Here is a 19,507-nt window from a genome sequence, read left to right as displayed (position 1 = left end):
TCTCAGATTTGCTACTCCCAAAGGAATAGTACATGCCAGTTTGCAAGATTCAGCTCAGGCTCCCCACTGTGCTTAACACCCAGCATATATATATGAAAAGAAAAATAATTTTATTATCAAAGAACAGAAATTCAAGTAATAGTGAGAATATTGGAAACAAATGGTTAAATATAAAACAAAAAACAACACACTTTCTTGAGCCTAAACTTAACTAACAAGGCATTCCCTATTTCCTACAAGATAGCTTCCCCCAAGTTCTTTTCCCAGCATTTTGAACCAGGTTGGTTGACCTCCCTTCGGCTGCCAGCTTGTTCTCACAGACTGAAGGACTAACTGGGGGTTCATCTGCATCCCAGAGGTAGTTTCAAAAGTTTGTTGCCTTCTAAACCAAATAACCCTGTCTGTTGTTGTTTTTTCCTGCAACCTCTGCAATCTATTGATTAGCATTTTGCTCAGACTGTAACTGGGGGGAGGGAGGCATTGTGAATCATATAGTACATAATTTGCATGTGACCAGTCAGAGTGAGATAATCATCTCTTTCCCACTGCTTACCAGGAGTATGTGGATCACCTTTTGGTGACTTGTCTTAACTCACAAACCTAAGGAGCATAATTTTTAGTATATATTCATAACACTTCACATATTTTCCGTACACACATCTCACAATGCTTATGATGACCAGTGTGACATTTGAGACCTTACATGACATTCTTTGGCAGACTAGTATGCAGATATCAGACTGTGGGGATCACTGAAACCCTTACGTACCCCTGATCTCTTTGCCAGTTGGCAATAAGAGGTCCTTGGGCCACAGGAAGGGTAACAGCAAACATGGAGGTTTTAATACAAATCAGATTCACAGTAGGCAGCAAGGGAGAAGTGTTGGTTTCACAAAATAACTTGTTAAATGCTGCAGTGTCCTTTTTCTTGTTGCCAGTAGCCCATCACGCAGGAGTATAGATAATGAGCCAGTGTGTATTCGTAGTTATCATTCTGATGAGCAGTTTCAAAAAGGATACAGATTTGGGCTTTGTTTCCAAGGGCGTCCTTGTTCCAGTGCATCCTTTGATAAACGAGTAGTTAGGAGCTGTTCTCTGCATCCAGCTCCTTCTGTAACCAAGCTGCTTTAGCTTTGCTGTTCTGACAGTCTTAGCTCATACACAGAAGCCAGGAGGGAGAAGTCCTTAGAGCTGATGTCATTTCAGTCCTGGTCCAATGAGGAAAGCGAAGTACAGCCTCTTTTGTGTGGCCCGGGACTATAACTGGAGCTGCAGGGCAGCACTGGGGAGTTGAGCATATAAGCACGGCATCTCTGCCCTGGCAGAAGTTAATTCATTTTTGCTGCTTCATCATCATGACTCTCCAGGTAAGAGGGGAGTCTGCTGCTAGGTGAGGCAAAAAGAAGGTCAGTGCAGGAGAACAAGGGATAAGGATAGGGATGTATTGTAGCATCACTGGGCAATGCCCAGCCCTGGCAACACAATACAGAGCTAGGATTATTGCATGATCTAGGCTGTCTTGCAGAACAGCAAATAATTTTTTTTTTTTTAGTATATGATGCTTAATTGGTACATGAATTTTTGCAGGGAGCAAAGAGTTGCCCCTTTGGAGTCTGTTATTTAGTTCATGAAATTTTCAGAGGGTGGATGGGCACCTGCTTTGAAGGCTGCATGCATTTTGATTGGGTATATGCATTATTTTTCTTAGTGTATGTGGTTGTAATGGCACTATAATTGGGTACATGCCTTTGGGAGGATGCATGCATTATTGTTTGAGGGTGGGATTAATTAATGAATTAAATTAGATTGATGCAGAAATAAAAAGGGGCACCTTTCCCAGGATCTAGATTATTGGTACATACATTTTTGGGACCATGAGGGGCCAGTTAATGGTAGATGCTCTATTGGGGGTTCATTCATTATTTTCTGGGGAGGGGGGTTGTGTTGAAGGCTGCATGCATTTTGCTGGCAAAGTTCAACTGCGTACAGACTGCTAGAGGAACTAGTTGCCTTGTCTCTGAGTTGGATTTGAAGCGTTGCCCCTGGTGATGGTTTTGAGCCCTCAATCCTTGCAGCAAGGTGGAAGGAGCACTTTCCCTTCTTTTTGTCTATATCCTGAGCAACTTAGAATTTTAATGTGACTGCTGTGGAGAAAACTGGCTCTCTCCCATTTTAAGATTTGCCAACCCATTCCCAGCCTGTTCCATTGCCTTGTTCTCCGCGGGGTTGGTGTCTGTTTTGTGCAGGGAGGAGCATTGTGGTGGTGTGAGTGATGCTTCCAGGGGGAGGTGATGGGAGCTCTCTCCTAATTCCTGCATGACCCAGATGTCGGGAGTACATTGCCAGTAACTGCAGCTTCACTCCAGAGAGAGGGTTAATCTCCTCTGAGGTAGCTTGATCTCCAAAGGGGCATGAGCTGCTGTGTGACTATAGTTTAACAGCACAGAGATTTGTGTGTGTCACTTCACAAACAAAACTCAGACCCTTCTCAAAGGGGCTGGGAACAGAACAGCCAAATCCCAGCTCTTGCTCCAATTTTAGTTCAAATCAGGTTTTATTAAATGTCCAGTAGGATCTTAAATTTGTTTCTCTGTGTTTTAATTCCCCCTTGAATGTGCAAAGTTGGAGTGCCTTTTGTTGTAGACTTTTGTCAGCATTGAGATTTTAAAAACAGACACCAACACTGCGTGACATTAGCTGGGGTAAAACACTGCACATTTATTACATGATAAACCACCTCCACCAACAATGCCCCTTGTTCTATACAACGATCAGATACTCTGGCTGGGAACCATTTCAGCTCAGCGTTTAAACAGCAATAATACAATGTGGAAAAAACTTAATCATGTTCCCAAAGAGTCTCAGAATCAAGTTGGAGAGGAGTGGCGAGCAATTGAGTCTACGTAGTAGCCAAGAACTCTGTTTTGTAAACCGCGGAAACATGGCATAAACAGAGGAGAGTAACTAAATCCTTTGAGACAGTTTGCTTTACCCCAAAGAAGCCATTTAAGCTTATGTTTCTCTTCCATTTAATTTACATGGTGGTGATGCAATAGTAATTTGTGCATTAAAGTATAGCCAATGGGTTTGTGTATGTGTGGTTTTGAATGTGTGTAAAGTTTACTTATGGTAGAAAATTCTACCGCTTCTAATTGGAGGACTCAGAAAGAATTTCAGTCAATACACGATTAAAATAAACTGTATTTAAGGGACACTTAATATTTTTAGATTCAAAGTTTACCTATTTTACAAGAAACTAGCTCCTACGCAACATTCCATGAACAGTGACTTATGTAGGGGTGCTGAAGAGCTAAACAATGTGTGTTTATATTAAACTTACCTGTCTTAGGCAGGTTAAGTCTTCCCTTCTATTCAGATTTCAGAATAGCAGCCGTGTTAGTCTGTATTCACAAAAAGAAAAGGAGTACTTGTGGCACCATAGAGACTAACAAATTTATCTGAGCATAAGCTTCCGTGAACTACAGCTCACTTCATCGAATGCATTCAGTGGAAAATACAGTGAGGAGATTTATATACACACAGAACATGACAAAATGGGTGTTATCATACACACTGTAAGGAGAGTGATCACTTAAGATGAGCTAATACCAGCAGGAGAGCGGGGGTGGGGGGGAGAAAACCTTTTGTAATGATAATCAAGGTGGGCCATTTCCAGCAGTTAACAAGAACATCTGAGGAACAATGCGGGGAGGGGGAGGAATAAACATGGGGAAGTAGTTTTACTTTGTGTAATGACCCATCCACTCCCAGTCTCTATTCAAGCCTAAGTTAATTGTATCTAGTTTGCAAATTAATTCCAATTCAGCAGTCTCTCTGAGTCTGTTTTTGAAGTCTTTTTGTTGTAATGCAACTTTTAGGTCTGTAATCGAGTGACCAGAGAGATTGAAGTATTCTCCGACTGGATTATGAATGTTATAATTCTTGACATCTGATTTGTGTCCATTTATTCTTTTATGTAGAGACTGTCCAGTTTGACCAATGTACATGGCAGAGGGGCATTGCTGGCACACGATGGCATATATCACATTGGTAGATGTGCAAGTGAACGAGCCTCTGATAGTGTGGCTGATATGATTAGTCCCTATGATGGTGTCCCCTGAATAGATATGTGGACACAGTTGGCAACGGGCTTTGTTACAAGGATAGGTTCCTGGGTTAGTGGTTCTGTTGTGTGGTGTGTGGTTGCTGGTGAGTATTTGCTTCAGGTTGGGGGCCAAACTGGATACAATTAACTTAAGCTTGAATAGAGACTGGGAGTGGGTGGGTCATTACACAAAGTAAAACTATTTCCCCGTGTTTATTTCCCCCCACCCACCCCCCACTGTTCCTCAGACGTTCTTGTTAACTGCTGGAAATGGCCCACCTTGATTACCACTGCAAAAGGTTTTCTCCTCACCCTCCCACTCTCCTACTGGTAATAGCTCATCTTAAGTGATCACACTCCTTACAGTGTGCATGATAACACCCATTTTTTCCTGTTCTGTGTGTATGTAAATCTCCTCACTGTATTTTCCACTGAATGCATCCGATGTAGTGAGCTGTAGCTCACGAAAGCTTATGCTCAAATAAATTGGTTAGTCTCTAAGATGCCACAAGTACTCCTTTCCCTTCTATTCAGTTCTTATTGCAGATGGGAATGCATTTTGCATACATCATGATATGCTATTCCTGTAATATCTATTTTTACATTTGCATATGCAGCCCACTAAACTACAATTATATGCAGTATAAGATCATTTAGAGGTGTATTAACTTAATTTCACAAATTAATTTTGATGTTCCCTCTCCTCTGACAGTCTGATTCCAAGCGCAATCTCACTGCACTGTGAGGGCCTGATCCAAAGCCCATTCAAGTGAATGACACTGCTGGGTATGCTATAAGAACCTAGATAGAACATTTTCATTTGTTTGTCCTAGTAACCAAATATGACAATTCAGTTGATGTGTTATCATTGGTGTGTACCTTTGTCTGATTTGTAACAGATAAATGCTATTTTTATTTTTAAGTGCTTAGATGGTGCTCAGAGATGTCTGTGATGGGGGACATATAAGTACACTCTGAGAGTTTTGCCCCAGTGCTTTGAATCCCATACATATTTGTGTCTGTGGGGTCTTTTGGTTTTTTGGCGCATGTTTTTTAAAAAACAGATTTTTATCCTTAAAAGGAATATGCTTGCTGTTTAGGCCCTCAGATTTACTTCCTTAAAGACAGGTAAATTCCCTTGGGAATGTCGTTTTTATATATTTAGGCCAAAATTTTCAAATTTAGCTGCTTACAAGTAGTATCTTTGATTTTTCAGAGGTGCTGAGCACGCATATTTATTTCTGGCCTTATTTTAGATCCAGTTATATGGTGGTTGCATTGCTGCAGTTTTTTTACACTGATCATGTAATGTGTAAATGTTAATATTTTAAAAATATATTTAGTATTGGTGTCTGTGCTTTGTAGGAATTATGTTTAGTTACATGCGTGCAAAACTCTTTTTGTGAATCCTGAAAAACTTTGCATTACAACAGTCTGATGCTGCGCTGTGCAGAGAACCACCTGAGCATATCCCACTTACTCTCAAACAGGAGGTGCTTGGCAGTGTGGCCTAACTGATAGCACAATGGATTGGGACTCCAGCAATGTGGTTCTGTTCTCAGCTCTGCTGCTGGCCTTCTAGCTGACCTCAGGCATGTCAATTCACTCCTCTGTGCCTGCTTCCCCATCTGTAGAATGGGGGTAATTCTATTTACCTCCTTTGTAAAACACTTTGAGAAGTGGAGATGCAAAGAACTAGATATTATCTGACTAGACCTGTAATCTGTACTTGTTTGATCATTTAATGTGTGTTTGCATTGCTCTGAAAGAAGAATGAAGAACAAAATTAAAAAAGAGAAAGAAATAAAAGCCCCAAGCCTATCAAGAAAAAGATTAGCTGTCAGATACAGAAGTATTATGAATTACTTTCTCACAGTGAAATATTACGAAATGTACTGAGCATCTTGAGTAATAAAATATAATAAATGATTATGGCTAATAACTAGTATACTCTTTTCTACCATAGATTTTCCCATTGCTAACATTTAGGGAAGATGCAGGTTGGGACAGGACCGTGAGCTCAGTCAAAAAGGGTTTATATTGTACTTGAGGTCCCCCCTCTCCCCCTTTTTTTTTATGAAGAGAAACTATCAAACCTGTCACTTCTGGATAAAGAAAAGATAACTTATTTATCTTATCCATGTGCCAAATTTGAAATTATGTGTTTGTTTTTATAGCACTAGGAACAAGCAGTTGTCATGGAATATCAGGGCTGGAAGGGACTTCAGGAGGTCATCTAGTCCAACCCCCTGCTCAAAGCAGATCCCCTAAATGGCCCCCTCAAGGATTGAACAATCCTGGGTTTAGAAGGCCAATGCTCAAACCACTGAGCTATCCCTCCCTCCTTGTAATGCCTGGGTAGCTTGCACATTAACCTAGCAACTTATTCTAAGGCCGAGTACGCTTACAATCTATGCTGCAAGCTTTTTGAAGTTCTGCCAGCCAGCGTAGGAAATTGTGCCGTCTAAGTACTTAGAAAGAAAGAGCTAGTTCAGTTGTGTTTTGTTGTACCATTTCTTGCTTCTGCTTAATCTGCTGATCAGCAGCTTCAGTATTCAGAGAAAAACTAAATAACACAAAATCTCCATCCTTTACCCCCTGTAAATGCTGTGAAGCAGCTGGGCCATGGTTAAAAAAAAATAATAAAGACTATCTTCATCCCTGGCAAAACTCCAATGACTTCACAAAAGATGAATTTGTTCCATGGTGCGCATTGTTCAAATCTGATCAGCAAGTATGAGATTTTTTAAAGTCTTAGCACTTGCTGACCAGTATTAGAATCTAAAGAATTCTTTTGTCCCATCTTTGCTTAAATTCAGTATAGATTATTATTACCTGATTAAATCTAGCTTCAACAATGGTTACTTGTTTCATTTTAACATGGACAAATAAGTCAGATCTTGGAAAGGATATAGGTGAAATAACTTTTGCATTATGTGGTAAATACTACGGCCATTTGTCCTGATCTAATACGTTAAACTGCCTTAAAATACATTTAAAACTTGTATCAGTGATTAGTACATGTACCACAATGGCATCATGGGATTAAAGTTGGTACAGTGATTTGAATGAGTAATGTGCTGTATAATGTATTAGTATTTAAATAAGGTGAGGCATTACATAACTGGAGATGCTTCTAGCTGCACTTTGATGCTTGCATTCTAAAGCATTTTAGAAGACATGTAAATGCTACTACTGTTACTGTTCCCCCCTTCATTTCAGATGACACTACATGAGTCGTTGTTGTAGTACTTGGCCCGTCCCTGTAAAAATTCAGTAAAAATCAGTTTATATACTGGCAGTTCTGAATTAAAGAATTTTGGGGCCGTGTGCACTGTGGAAATTGGGGGCCTCTTCCCCATCCTCCCTGTCATGATGGAGGGGCAGGCAGGCCAAACCTGACCAGCACTGCAACTCCACCCGCCAGGGCGCAACACCAATCACTCAAATGTGGGCCAGCCACCTCTCCATCATGAAGGAGGGGTGTCAGGGCCAAACCTGAGTGGTGCTGTGATCCCATGTGCTAGGTAGCAATGCCACCCACCCAAATCAAGGGGTTAGGAGGCCCCCTTAAAATGGGAGCCCTGTGCAATTGACCATTGATTAATCTGGATCTGCATATTGGGACTTACTGTGTAATAAAGAATAGTCAAAGTACTAGAATCTCAGTTAAATTAAACTGATTTTTTTTTTTAAGAAAAATTCCCCAAATCTCCTTGGTGCTATCCAGACATACAGTGACATGCAGGGCTTGTTCCAAAGAGTTTAGTGCTTTAAAATAATCCGTATATTTTCAGATTCCAGACAAATCTTCTCTTTCTGTTAGTGAGAATACTAGGCAATGGCTTTTAAACTGCAAACCCACCTGCCACATACAGAGCAGAGATTCTTCCTTACTTCACCCTTCAATCAGGCAGGAAGCCACCTGTCTCACCATTATGTAGGTTTTGTTTGTTTTTTTTTAAGCATACCTACAAACAAAACTCTACAGTCAAGCTAGATGCACTATGGTGCCACCATCCATTATCAGAATGTCCATGATGGAAACCTCTCTGTAACCTGTTCACCATTCCAATATGGGTCATATTTCCTCCCTCCAATTATAGATCAAATTTATATTAATCTACAGGTTTCAGAGTAGCAGCCGTGTTAGTCTGTATTCGCAAAAAGAAAAGGAGTACTTGTGGCACCTCAGAGACTAACCAATTTATTTGAGCATGAGCTTTCGTGAGCTACAGCTCACTTCATCGGATGCAATCAGTTGAAGTGAGCTGTAGCTCACGAAAGCTTATGCTCAAATAAATTGGTTAGTCTCTAAGGGGCCACAAGTACTACTCCTTTTCTTTTTATTAATCTACAGTATACATCGTGGCTCCATCCCTTTACAGTATGCGTCATACACCTTCCTAATACAGCCCTGGTATAAGCGTCCAGGGTAGGTAGTGTTGGCTATCCAACAACCACCCTCTCATTTATTTATATATGTGCAACAGGACAGATGTAAATCTCTTTCATGAGGCAGCTGGTGGGGAGGGTGTCTCACCCCAGTTGATCAGGAAAGGATGGGTAGAGATAAGGTTAGTCATGGAAAAATAATTGAGAATTTTTTCAGTTTTATTTAACTTATTAAGTCTAGGTGTATTTTAATTAGGTTGGGCCTGAGATTTTTTTTTAATTGATACTAAGTCATTAAGATGCTAATGTAGCTTCTGTTTTTAAATAGTAACTTTCATGAGACCTCAGAGGTGTGACCCACAAGTTCTACCGGTATGACTGGGTCTGGATGTAGAGTCCAACAAAAATTGTAGTTTGTCTTCAAAGGCAAGCACCAGGGAAATTCAGCCTGCAACCACATGAAAGCTACCTTTGAGACCCTACAGTGGGTACAAGTTCTGACACTGGAGCATATAATAACTAGTGTGATCCCACTTACTCCAGATTGTGCACTTAAATTATAGGACCGATAGTAATGTAGATTATAACTTTCACGTGGTCGTCCTGGTGAAAGGTTTGAGCTCATCTTGGCTGCTGGTCAGAATTGAGGCTTAATTATGCTTAAAAAAAAACAAACAAAACCCCCAAACACCTGATAAAAACTTGGAAGGAAGATTCTTTATGAAATATTCAGCAACTCCACCCCGAGAGCTGAGAAAGCTTGCACTTTACTTGTTTTGCCGAAAGACTAGAAAAGTAATCTTACCTGGTGTTTCTAAACATGTCCTCCCTCCCCTCCTAGCCTCCACCCCCACACCTTTGCAGAACAAAATATTCATACTTGCTTTATACCTCATGTGACGGTATAGACTGTCACATCTCATAAATAAACAAAAAAGCCATAAGTACATTTTCCCCTCTTTGCAAGTCACTTTTAATTCTTAATTAAGCCGTAGTCAACTTAAAGCAGTTTTCATGGTCAATTTAACTCCCTCAAGGACACTCAATTTACAGTGTTCAATTAACAATCAGAATATACTGAAAAGCAACACATATTTAGCTTTGACAGTAAGAAAAGATCCCATGGTATAATTATTTTAACACTAGAAATACAGGTTTCTTGTGTATTCTGGAGCCTGATGAGGCTGTATTTGGAGACATAATTTTTGATGTGCCCAAGTTAGGTATAGCATACTCCGCTAACTTATTATTCTAAGAAAACCATGAACTTTCCCTTCACCACCATTGGTGCCACCAAAATAAAATCTGTTTACTTTGTGCACTTTCACATTAAATAAATCACTGAGTTAAAATATATAAATCATTTCACTCCCGGCTGCTACAGAATTTAATGCAGTAACTCTACAAAAATCACATTCTGTGTAGCACAGTTCAGGGCAACCGCATTCCTCCCATGTGGTCCATCAAGGCCACCTACTCTAGAAACCCAGCTCCTTTGATGTTACCTCTCTTGGGCAAAGTCCAATATCTCTCTCCCTCCTGAGTGGGGTTTTTTGAGACTGCACAGTTCCCTGTCTAAATTGTGAGTTCCTCAGCAAGCCAGACTACCTGAACAAGCCAACATCTGTGTCTTGCTTTCTCTCCAAAGACTATGAAAAGATGTAATTGCCCTCAGTTAGAAGTTACCACGTAGCTCTTTATAAGCAAGCACATTAATTCTTAAGGTGAAAGCATTACATAGAAAACATTTAAAACATTAAAAGAACCTACATGCATGCTAATAAACTTACCAGGGATCACATCCAGCTCCAACAAGAGCTCTAGTAGGAATCAGTCTTTCAAATCCCACAAAGCGCTTTTGTGTGTGTGTATGTGTGTGGTTACTAGTTCATAACAGCCTCAGCTCAGAAGTAGCACCTGCATGAATAGGTTAGTCTTTCCTTTACAGAGCTTGGGCCTTTGATCTTGAGACTCCAGGAACAGGTAATCAGCAGACTGTGGTCCTCTCCTCGGGATGTAGCTTGAAAGGGCTGGGGTTTTGCATTCAGCTCCTTCTAGAGATTTCCCAGGCAAACCAATTGACACCCTTTGTTCCAAAAGTCCACTCTTGTCTGGAACATTGTTCAGTACAGTCCTTTGAAATTCATAAAACTTCCCAGTGTTCAAATCCCATGTTCCCCCTAAAGAAAGGTTACATACAATCCTGGCCCACAGTAATACATAACCTTTGCATTTAGTACACTCGACTCCAAAGACACTTAAACTTAATTCAACAAGGTTTTTCAGTGATATTGCGGGAAAATGGTATATCTGTCACACTGTGTCCAATTAACACTCTTCAAAGTTGCAAGAAAACTAGTGGCAGCTGGACTCTAGTTAATCATTAACATTGTAGTTGGGACAGAAGGAAGTCCATTATTATGTTTAAGAAACCCACATAACAATTGTAGTTGCTGTACCCAAAATAGAAATGTTTTGCAATCCTAACCTGAGTGGGTGTTTCCTGTGTCAGTTACTATGCAGCTGGTTCTGCACTGTGCTGGCGGGGGTGCTTTATAATCCTCTGATGGCTTATTGAGTCAGTCCCAAGCATCTTGTTGAACTATACAATTGTTTGTTAACATTCTGTGCTATTGAGATTCATTTCCCGTATTAATGCCAAGGAAGATACCCTCTAGAGAGGGCTCCCTTAACTGCATTTTAAAGGGACATGCGGCCTGTATTATGGAGCAGGTCAGACTAGACTATCATAATGGTTCCTTCTGCCCTTAAAATCTGTGAACTGCAATGTAAAGAAACACTCAGTGTGAGATTTATTTAATTACTATTTCAACAGAATTAATCTCTCTTTTAGCACACACATTAAATAGCACATCATGAATTTTAAAAACATTACTTTGAAAAACAATTGTAAGGACCAAAGAGCAGCACAAACAGATAAGCTCTTCCTGTTGTAGCAATCTTATGGGTTACTTGTAACAACAGCAGGATGGATATTTTTTTTTCAAGTTAACTATTACAGTACATTTAAATAATTTCATAGCAATATAAATACACCAACCAAAAGGGAAAACTGTGATTTAACTGCATGTATTAGATAGTGTGCAAAATATTGTATAAATGAAAATAACTATTTCTTACAGAAATAAATGTGAATGTGAGTAGTCAAATCATCATGTAACTGTGACCCTATGCATCCTTGTGTTTACCCCCTCCACATTATTGTAATCATCTCTGTGAAAAATATGCCTGGTGAGATATCCTTTAAAAACTAGTAACACACTGATCATTAAGTTTCTTGGGTAATGTTGTACAACATGTATATTCAGCATTATGAACGTAAGCTGAAATTATGACTAAAATGTGTTTACCAGGCAAGTCTGGGGAGTGGATCAACCTTTTTCTCAAAAACAAAAGACGCCTGTAGTCAGGGGTAGTCAAAGTTGATTTGCAATCACATATCAAGGGGCTATTCTTTGGCAAATGGCGGGAGGGTGCAGAACAAATTGATCTGCATTTTAGCAAACAACAGCATGGCACCTCGTGCACCATGAGACTTCATGTCTCCTTCCTTGCATCTGGAATGAACTTTATCTAGGGGTAACTCTCAAGAAAATGCATTTCAAAGGGTAGCCTATAAAAGGAGGGGCAAAACACCCCAATTCTTTTCTCTTTCACCTAAGACGACAAAGGAGCCAGCCCTTTGACTTGAGGTGGAGGGGGGGAAGCCTGACCTGGGAATTTGGTCAGCCATGTTCTGGGAACATATGGTAAGGATTTTACCTTGAGCCAAGCATAGCTTGTTAAGTTTTAGCTACTAGAAAGCATTTTCTCTTTATTTTTCTTGTAACCATTTCTGAATTTATTACCTTATAGTTGTCCTCACTTAAAAATCTCTCTCTTTGTAGTTAAATAAACTTGTTTTTTTTTTAATCTAATCCAATACTGTGTTTGAACTGTTTAGTAACACCAATTAAAGTAACAAATTGTGGAATATTAACTCTTTACAAGAGCAACTAACCTTATTTTGTCTGATTGGTCCAGTACAGGGCTAAACATTTCAGAACATACATTTTAGGGAAATTCAGGGCTGGGGAGAGCGTGGAGTCACCTTGCCAGTGATTAATCAAGGCGGATGGAGACCAGTGGAAGTCTGTGGTATTGCCAGCAGGCTCCTATATCCAAAGCACTGGACCAGGGCTATCCAAGACATAGACATTAAGTGCATGCTTGTTGCTGCCTGTGGGTGTCCAAGGCAGAGAGCCGCAGCGGTAAGGCATTGTAAGGTACTCAGGGTTACAGGGTAAAAGGTGGCACCAACTCTTCACCAGTCTGGATTGCATCTCAGAACTTCACAGTAACTTAGTGATGGCAGGCTGAGAGTTTGTTTCAGTTCCAAACACGTATCCGGGACATCCGACTTGGCTGAACACTGCCTTACCAATGTTACTTAACATCTAAAAATCTCAATCTGCTGGCCAGTCTTTGGTCAGGTTATTGTCCTTTTTTAGGTAGAAATCTGTTTGGAAACTTTAGTTGCTGTTATATAGTTAAGAACATAAAAATGGACATAGTGGGACAGCCCAATGGTCCATCTATCCCAGTATCTGTCTAGCACGGTTGGCCGGTGCCAGATACTTCAAAGGGAATGAACAGGGCAATTATCAAGAGATCCATTCCTTGTCCTGCAGTCCCAGCTTCTGGCCATTGCAGGTGAGGGACATCCAGAGCATGGATTGCATCCCTGGCCATCTTGGCTAATAGCCATTGATGGACCCACCCTCCATGAATTTATCTAATTCTTTTTTGAACCCAGTTATGGTTTTGGCCTTCACAACATTCCATGGCAATGAGTTCCACAGGTTGACTTTGCATTGTGTGCAGAAATACTTCCTTTTGTTTGTTTTAAACCCGCTGCCCATTAATTTAATCAAGTAACACCCTAGTTCTTGTGTTAGGTGAAGGGGTAAATAACACTGCCTTATTTACTTTCCCCACACCATCCATGATTTTATAGACTTCTATCACATACCCTCCCCCCACCCTTAGTTGGCTCTCTTCTCAACTGAACAGTTCCAGTCTTTTTAATTCCTTCTTGTATAGAAGGTATTCAAGGTGTAGGCATATTATGGATATAGAGATATATAGATATTTTCTGCTTTATTATCTCTCTCTTTCCTAATGGTTACTAACATGCTAGCTTTTTTAACTGCCACTTCACATTGAGTGGATGTTTTCAGAGGACTATCCAAGATGTGCTAAGATCTCTGTCTTTAATGGTAACAACTAAGTTAGACCCTTGTCATTTTGTATGTATAGTTGGGATTATGTTTTTCAATGTGCATTACTTTGCATTTATCAACATTGAATTTCATCTGCCATTTTGTCCCCCAGTCACCCAGTTTTCTGAGAGCCCATTCTAACTCTTTGCAGTCAACTTTGGATTTAACTATCTTGAGTAGTTTTGTATCATCTGCAAATTTTACCTAACTGTGAACAATGTCAGAACAAGCATGTCTCAATTAACATTTTAAAGAGGGCTGGAATAACAAGGGTTGATGTCAACGGTCCACCTGGTAGTTCAGCAGAAGCTATCAGTGAGTCTGTTGTGTCCACTTTTTTATCCTTTTAGGAGAGTTAGGGTGGAATGTTCAACCACTGCAAAGCACTTGAAGATTAGATGTCAAAAAACCCTTTTCATGGAGATTTGTGTCCAAGTGTCTAAATTTAGAAGTAAATGAAATGCACTGTCCCAACCTGATCCCTACTGGGTATGAAACCATAACTTCAAATCAGAAGTTTGCACAGCTACACACCCCAGGGTTAAAACCGCATCTCTGACCGCTCCTGCTTAGTGACCTAGATTTTTTCTAGTGTCCTGGCCAGCCTCTTCCACATCCAGTTGGCATTATCCTTCCCAATCACCTTGTTTTATTACCATTTACATCTCTAGCTAGCAGAGTTCCTGGGCTTGGCCACGCAGATGCTTTTACTTCTAGTTAAAAAAAAAAAATAGAACCCCCCAGATAATAAAAGTACCATGCTACCCAGTGTAGATTAGTGCTCAGGTGCAGCCCGAGCCCTGGAACCCTCCCACCTCACATGGTGCTAGAGCGCAGGCTCCAGCCCGTGCCTGAACTTCTACATTGTAATTGAACAGCCCCTTAACCATAAGCCCAAGTCAGCCATGGGTTTTTAATAGCAGTGTAGATATACCCCAGGACTGTCTCACCTGCAGACTCCTCAAAACTGTCTTCTAGGTATCAGCTAAGATGATCTCCGCCCTCTTGGAGTCCATCCATCCATTTCCAGAAAAAATCAAACGTTCTTTCCACCTCAGGCAGCAGCAATTAACTCACTAGCCAGGCCTCTGTGGATAAACACTGCAATGCAGCTACCTAACTGTCCTTGCATACTTCTACATGACGTTACTGCCTGAATGCGCTAGCATCAGCTGATGCATCGTTAAGTTGATGAGCGCTCAGTTTTGTGATCGCATGATGGGTCCTTTGAAAGAAAAGAATAGGACAAGAATGCAGCCTCTCATTAATTCTTTTCCATTTCCCTAACCCTCATTTTTTAGCCACAGTAATCTGTGTTTCTTTTACTCCTTGTTCACGGGGGGACTGCAGTACAGAACACTCAAGTAGGTGACAGTAAAAGCACAAAACATCAGAAGTTGCTCCTTAGTTGTTTATTTCCGGTGCCTGTTCCAGCCAGTACAGTCACTCGCCCAGGACGGTTTCAGGGTTAAGACACAGATATGTGCTAGGATGTGTTCTAAAGTATGGGGGTGGGGCTGACTTCTCCCCTTGCAAGGGAAGTTCTCACCTGAATCATAAGAGCTCTTAACCAGTATGGAGAGGCTGTTTGCATCCTGCTTTGGTAGAATGCAAAGGCAATTCCCCAATCCCTGCTGATGAGACCAAGCCACAGAAGTCAAATTGACAGCTAAAGGAACACTGTGTGACTTTAATACATAGCATATTATAGCACAAACTTGTAGGGAAAATATTTTAATTTACAAATACTAAACATATGTATAACATACACCCTAGTGTTTTACAATGTCATTCTTGCAAATATAGCAAACTTTAGATGAAACTTTCAAAAAAAATGCATGTAGTAATATTTTGCATTGTTATGTAGAGTTATGTATTTGCTTTACAAATAATTGAAACTAACAGATTGTGAATTACATTATCTGGACTTCGGGGCTAACCGAGTGCAAAAGACCGGAAGCTCTGAAGTCACAGAAAAATATGTAGGTGGTTTTGGAAAAGGGTAGAGAACTCTGAACTAAGGACTCGCCTGGGACCAGTAACATAGGGACAGATAGCAGCTAGCTCAGTGTGGTTAAGGTGAAAAGAGACTTTCAAACCCAAATCGCCCCCTTTGTGTTTATGTAATGGATTAGCCCCCCCCCCATACAGTTTCATCACCACTGCCACGCACGCACACACAGTTGCACTGGCAGCAAAGAATTGAAAACAAAGGGGGAGTGTACTCAGCATCTTTTCAAAGAGCTTTACAGCTCCAGGAACTGCTTTGTGGGTGCAGTTCCCATAAGCGGGGGTATAATAGGCCAGAGGAGGCTAAGCCTCCCCTGGTGCAGCCGCTGCTGCTCTGCAACCGGATGCCTGGACCATGGTGGCCCCATCTGTGCTCCACCTCTTCCTGTCCCTGCTCTGCCTCATCCCGGAGGCCCCCACCACCCGCCACTGCGTGGCTGATTCCCTCCTCTCCTGCACTCCACCCCACCCCCCCGCCCACTAGGCCCTGCTGCTCACCACATCCCTGTGGGCAGTGGGGGCCTTGCAGTGGAGGGGTAGCATGGAGAAGAGGAGGGACGCGGGGAGCAGCAGGGGGAGGGGGAAGGAGAGGAGAAGGCAGCGATCAGTGGCAGAGGGAGCTGAGTGGGGAGGGGGCCATGTGGGGTTGGGACCTGGAGCAGAGCAGGGATAGAGTGTTGGGTGGGGCCGTGGGTGGAAGCGGAAGCTAGCCTTCCCCAGGGGAAATTTCAGCCGCCACCCATGGTAGTTCCTCTGCATCCCTGCCCTCAACTCAGACTATGGATATGAAAGACCTTGTCAAGGTTCCTCCCCCACTCTGAACTCTAGGGTACAGATGTGGGGACCTGCATGAAAAACCTCCTAAGCTTATCTTTACCAGCTTAGGTCAAAACTTCCCCAAGGTACAAAATATTCCACCCGTTGTCCTTGGACTGGCCGCTACCACCACCAAACTAATACTGGTTACTGGGGAAGAGCTGTTTGGACGCGTCTTTCCCCCCAAAATACTTCTCAAAACCTTGCACCCCACTTCCTGGACAAGGTTTGGTAAAAAGCCTCACCAATTTGCCTAGGTGACTACAGACCCAGACCCTTGGATCTTAAGAACAATGAACAATCCTCCCAACACTTGCACCCCCCCTTTCCTGGGAAATGTTGGATAAAAAACCTCACCAATTTGCATAGGTGACCACAGACCCAAACCCTTGGATCTGAGAACAATGAAAAAGCATTCAGTTTTCTTACAAGAAGACTTTTAATAAAAATAGAAGTAAATAGAAATAAAGAAATCCCCCCTGTAAAATCAGGATGGTAGATATCTTACAGGGTAATTAGATTCAAAAACATAGAGAACCCCTCTAGGCAAAACCTTAAGTTACAAAAAAGATACACAGACAGAAATAGTTATTCTATTCAGCACAATTCTTTTCTCAGCCATTTAAAGAAATCATAATCTAACACATACCTCGCTAGATTACTTACTAAAAGTTCTAAGACTCCATTCCTGGTCTATCCCCGACAAAGACAGACTATAGACAGACACACAGACCCTTTGTTTCTCTCCCTCCTCCCAGCTTTTGAAAGTATCTTGTCTCCTCATTGGTCATTTTGGTCAGGTGCCAGCGAGGTTACCTTTAGCTTCTTAACCCTTTACAGGTGAGAGGAGCTTTCCCCTGGCCAGGAGGGATTTCAAAGGGGTTTACCCTTCCCTTTATATTTATGACAGACCTGTAGTTCATAGAATTTATAAGCAGCTTGCATGATCATACCTGTGACATTCCATTACACCAATCAGGCTGTATATGGTTCCAATTATTTAGCTGTAAAAAATATGTATTCTCTTTTGGGAGGAGAGGGTTGGCTTCTTTTAACAGTATTGATTTATCAGCCAAGTTGGCCAAAATTCTGGCCAACTGTAATTTGATTAGGGAAGTACTGAGAGGCATTTACCTTTACATATCACTGATGACAGGAAAGCAATTAGTACATTTATGAGGATGCTACAAAGCCTAAAGCACACAACATAGGAGTTAAAATGTCTAATACTCCATTGTTTGATTCTCCCTCCCTTCTCTTCAGGCTGATTTTGACAGTGCTGCAGAAGATGTAAAACAATTAAAAACGAGGCCAAGCGATGATGAGCTGAAGGAACTATATGGACTCTACAAACAGTCTACTGTTGGAGACATTGATACTGGTACTGTGTGTGTGTGTGTGTGTGTGTGTGTGTGTGTGTGTGTGTGTGTGTGTGTGTGTGTGTGTGTGTGTGTGTGCACGCAACCCCCCCTACCACCACAACACACACATTTAATTCTGTAAATTTATTACAACTAAACAGTCTTTAGGTAAAATGGTACAATAACCAACAAATGTTTGTGGGGTTTTTTTTTGTTTTTGGCAGAGTGTCCAGGAATGCTAGATCTGAAAGCCAAAGCCAAATGGGAAGCATGGAACCTTAAAAAAGGTGTTTTTACCATTAAGTTGACACTAAGTAATCAATGTTCTAGAATACTAAATAAGGAAAAGGTAATGACTACTGTTTTCCTTTGCAGGTTTATCAAAGGAGGACGCCATGACTGCCTATATTTCTAAAGCAAGAGAGATGATAGAAAAATATGGGATCTAAAATACTCCACAGTAATTCCCCTAAATAATTCATTAACTTTTCAGTAGCTAATGAACTAACTCTTTTGAGGAAAAAAATACAATACTAACATTTTTGTGTTTAGTTTGACACTAAGATTTACCAACATGAGCTATTTACTACAAGGGAGTATTTACACATGCACTGTACTTCTTCAGACACTAACTGTACTTATTTGAAATAAATTTTTACTTACAAGATTTATTTAGGGTTTTAAACACTCTTCTTTTTCCCTTTTTTTGAGAAGGCAGAAAGATCAGATTCCTCCTCCTATCCAGCCAAAGTAAATTCTGAAGACAAAACTACTTACCTGTCTTTTTTCCCCAAAAGATGTAATGGGATACAGGGGGATTTAAAAAGAAAGAAAAAGAAGAGTAGTTTTTAAGACAGCTGAGTCAGGCTAATGAGGTCTCAAAGAGTACAGATTTAAAGGAAACATTAGTTACTTCCTGGATCCAATAATGGATAAAAATATTTGCACAAATATATCTCCCTTCTGTTACAGTCATAGAAATGCTGGTGTAGAAAAACTATGGTAAAGGCAGAGGGAAGCCACTGAAGCCCGACTTACTAAGTTTGCAATGCTTTTAGCCTACCATCCTCCCACCAGCCCCAAACTAACTACCACAGGGAAGCAAATTAATGTACTGGCTGTTTACTTTTAAGAATCAGAATTTTCCTAAGTATTGTCATAAATTATATCTTGGAGAAACCTTTGGCTGTAGAAATTCACCAATATTAATACATCAACTCTTAGCCCTACTGCTACAGAAAGTTGCTTACCTTGCCATTGTGGTAGTTGTAAAGATGTATAGAAAATATTCCTTATTATTTACTGCTTTGGACTAATCTTTGACCCCCTCCCAACAAAATAAAGACAAATACTCAGAGATCAGCAGTTTCTATACATTTTGTCATGTGGTCTGCCATGAACATTTCATTAGCAGGGTCCAGCAGATAAAAGTGTCCTCCAGGAAGCTTGTGAATAGTGGTATCTCCACTTGTTACATCCTTCCATGCTGAAAGAGAAATAAATATGTAAAGCACGAGAGAAATATCAGCTTGTGTAAT

General features: G+C 40.9%; 2 protein-coding genes across 3 annotated transcripts in view; one reads left to right on the top strand and one right to left on the bottom strand.

Moving 5' to 3' along the window:
• Positions 1–1,258: 1,258 nt before the first annotated feature.
• On the top strand, positions 1,259–19,326 carry ACBD7 (acyl-CoA binding domain containing 7). The gene is made up of 4 exons (XM_073334103.1): positions 1,259–1,367; positions 17,872–17,989; positions 18,194–18,256; positions 18,345–19,326. The coding sequence occupies exons 1-4, from the start codon at positions 1,356–1,358 to the stop codon at positions 18,416–18,418; spliced, it is 267 nt and encodes an 88-aa protein (XP_073190204.1). The 5' UTR covers positions 1,259–1,355; the 3' UTR covers positions 18,419–19,326.
• The window catches only part of OLAH (oleoyl-ACP hydrolase), a 111,349-nt gene continuing 108,993 nt past the window's right edge, over positions 17,152–19,507 (bottom strand). For both annotated transcript variants that reach the window (XM_073334092.1, XM_073334093.1), the window contains one exon: positions 17,152–19,455. In XM_073334092.1, coding sequence (XP_073190193.1) covers positions 19,322–19,455 — 134 coding nt within the window. In that variant the 3' untranslated portion in view covers positions 17,152–19,321. The remainder of the gene's footprint in view (positions 19,456–19,507) is intronic.

This window comes from Lepidochelys kempii, chromosome 2 (genome assembly GCF_965140265.1).
Source record: "Lepidochelys kempii isolate rLepKem1 chromosome 2, rLepKem1.hap2, whole genome shotgun sequence".
Taxonomy (NCBI): domain Eukaryota; kingdom Metazoa; phylum Chordata; order Testudines; family Cheloniidae; genus Lepidochelys; species Lepidochelys kempii.
Note: the sequence above shows the minus strand (reverse complement) of the source record. Positions and strands in the feature narration are given on the sequence as shown.

Coding starts and splice junctions, on each gene's coding strand:
- ACBD7 (XM_073334103.1), top strand. Junction 17,990..18,193: donor TGTTGGAGACATTGATACTG/GTACTGTGTGTG, acceptor TGTTTTTGGCAG/AGTGTCCAGGAATGCTAGAT. Junction 18,257..18,344: donor AGCATGGAACCTTAAAAAAG/GTGTTTTTACCA, acceptor TTTCCTTTGCAG/GTTTATCAAAGGAGGACGCC.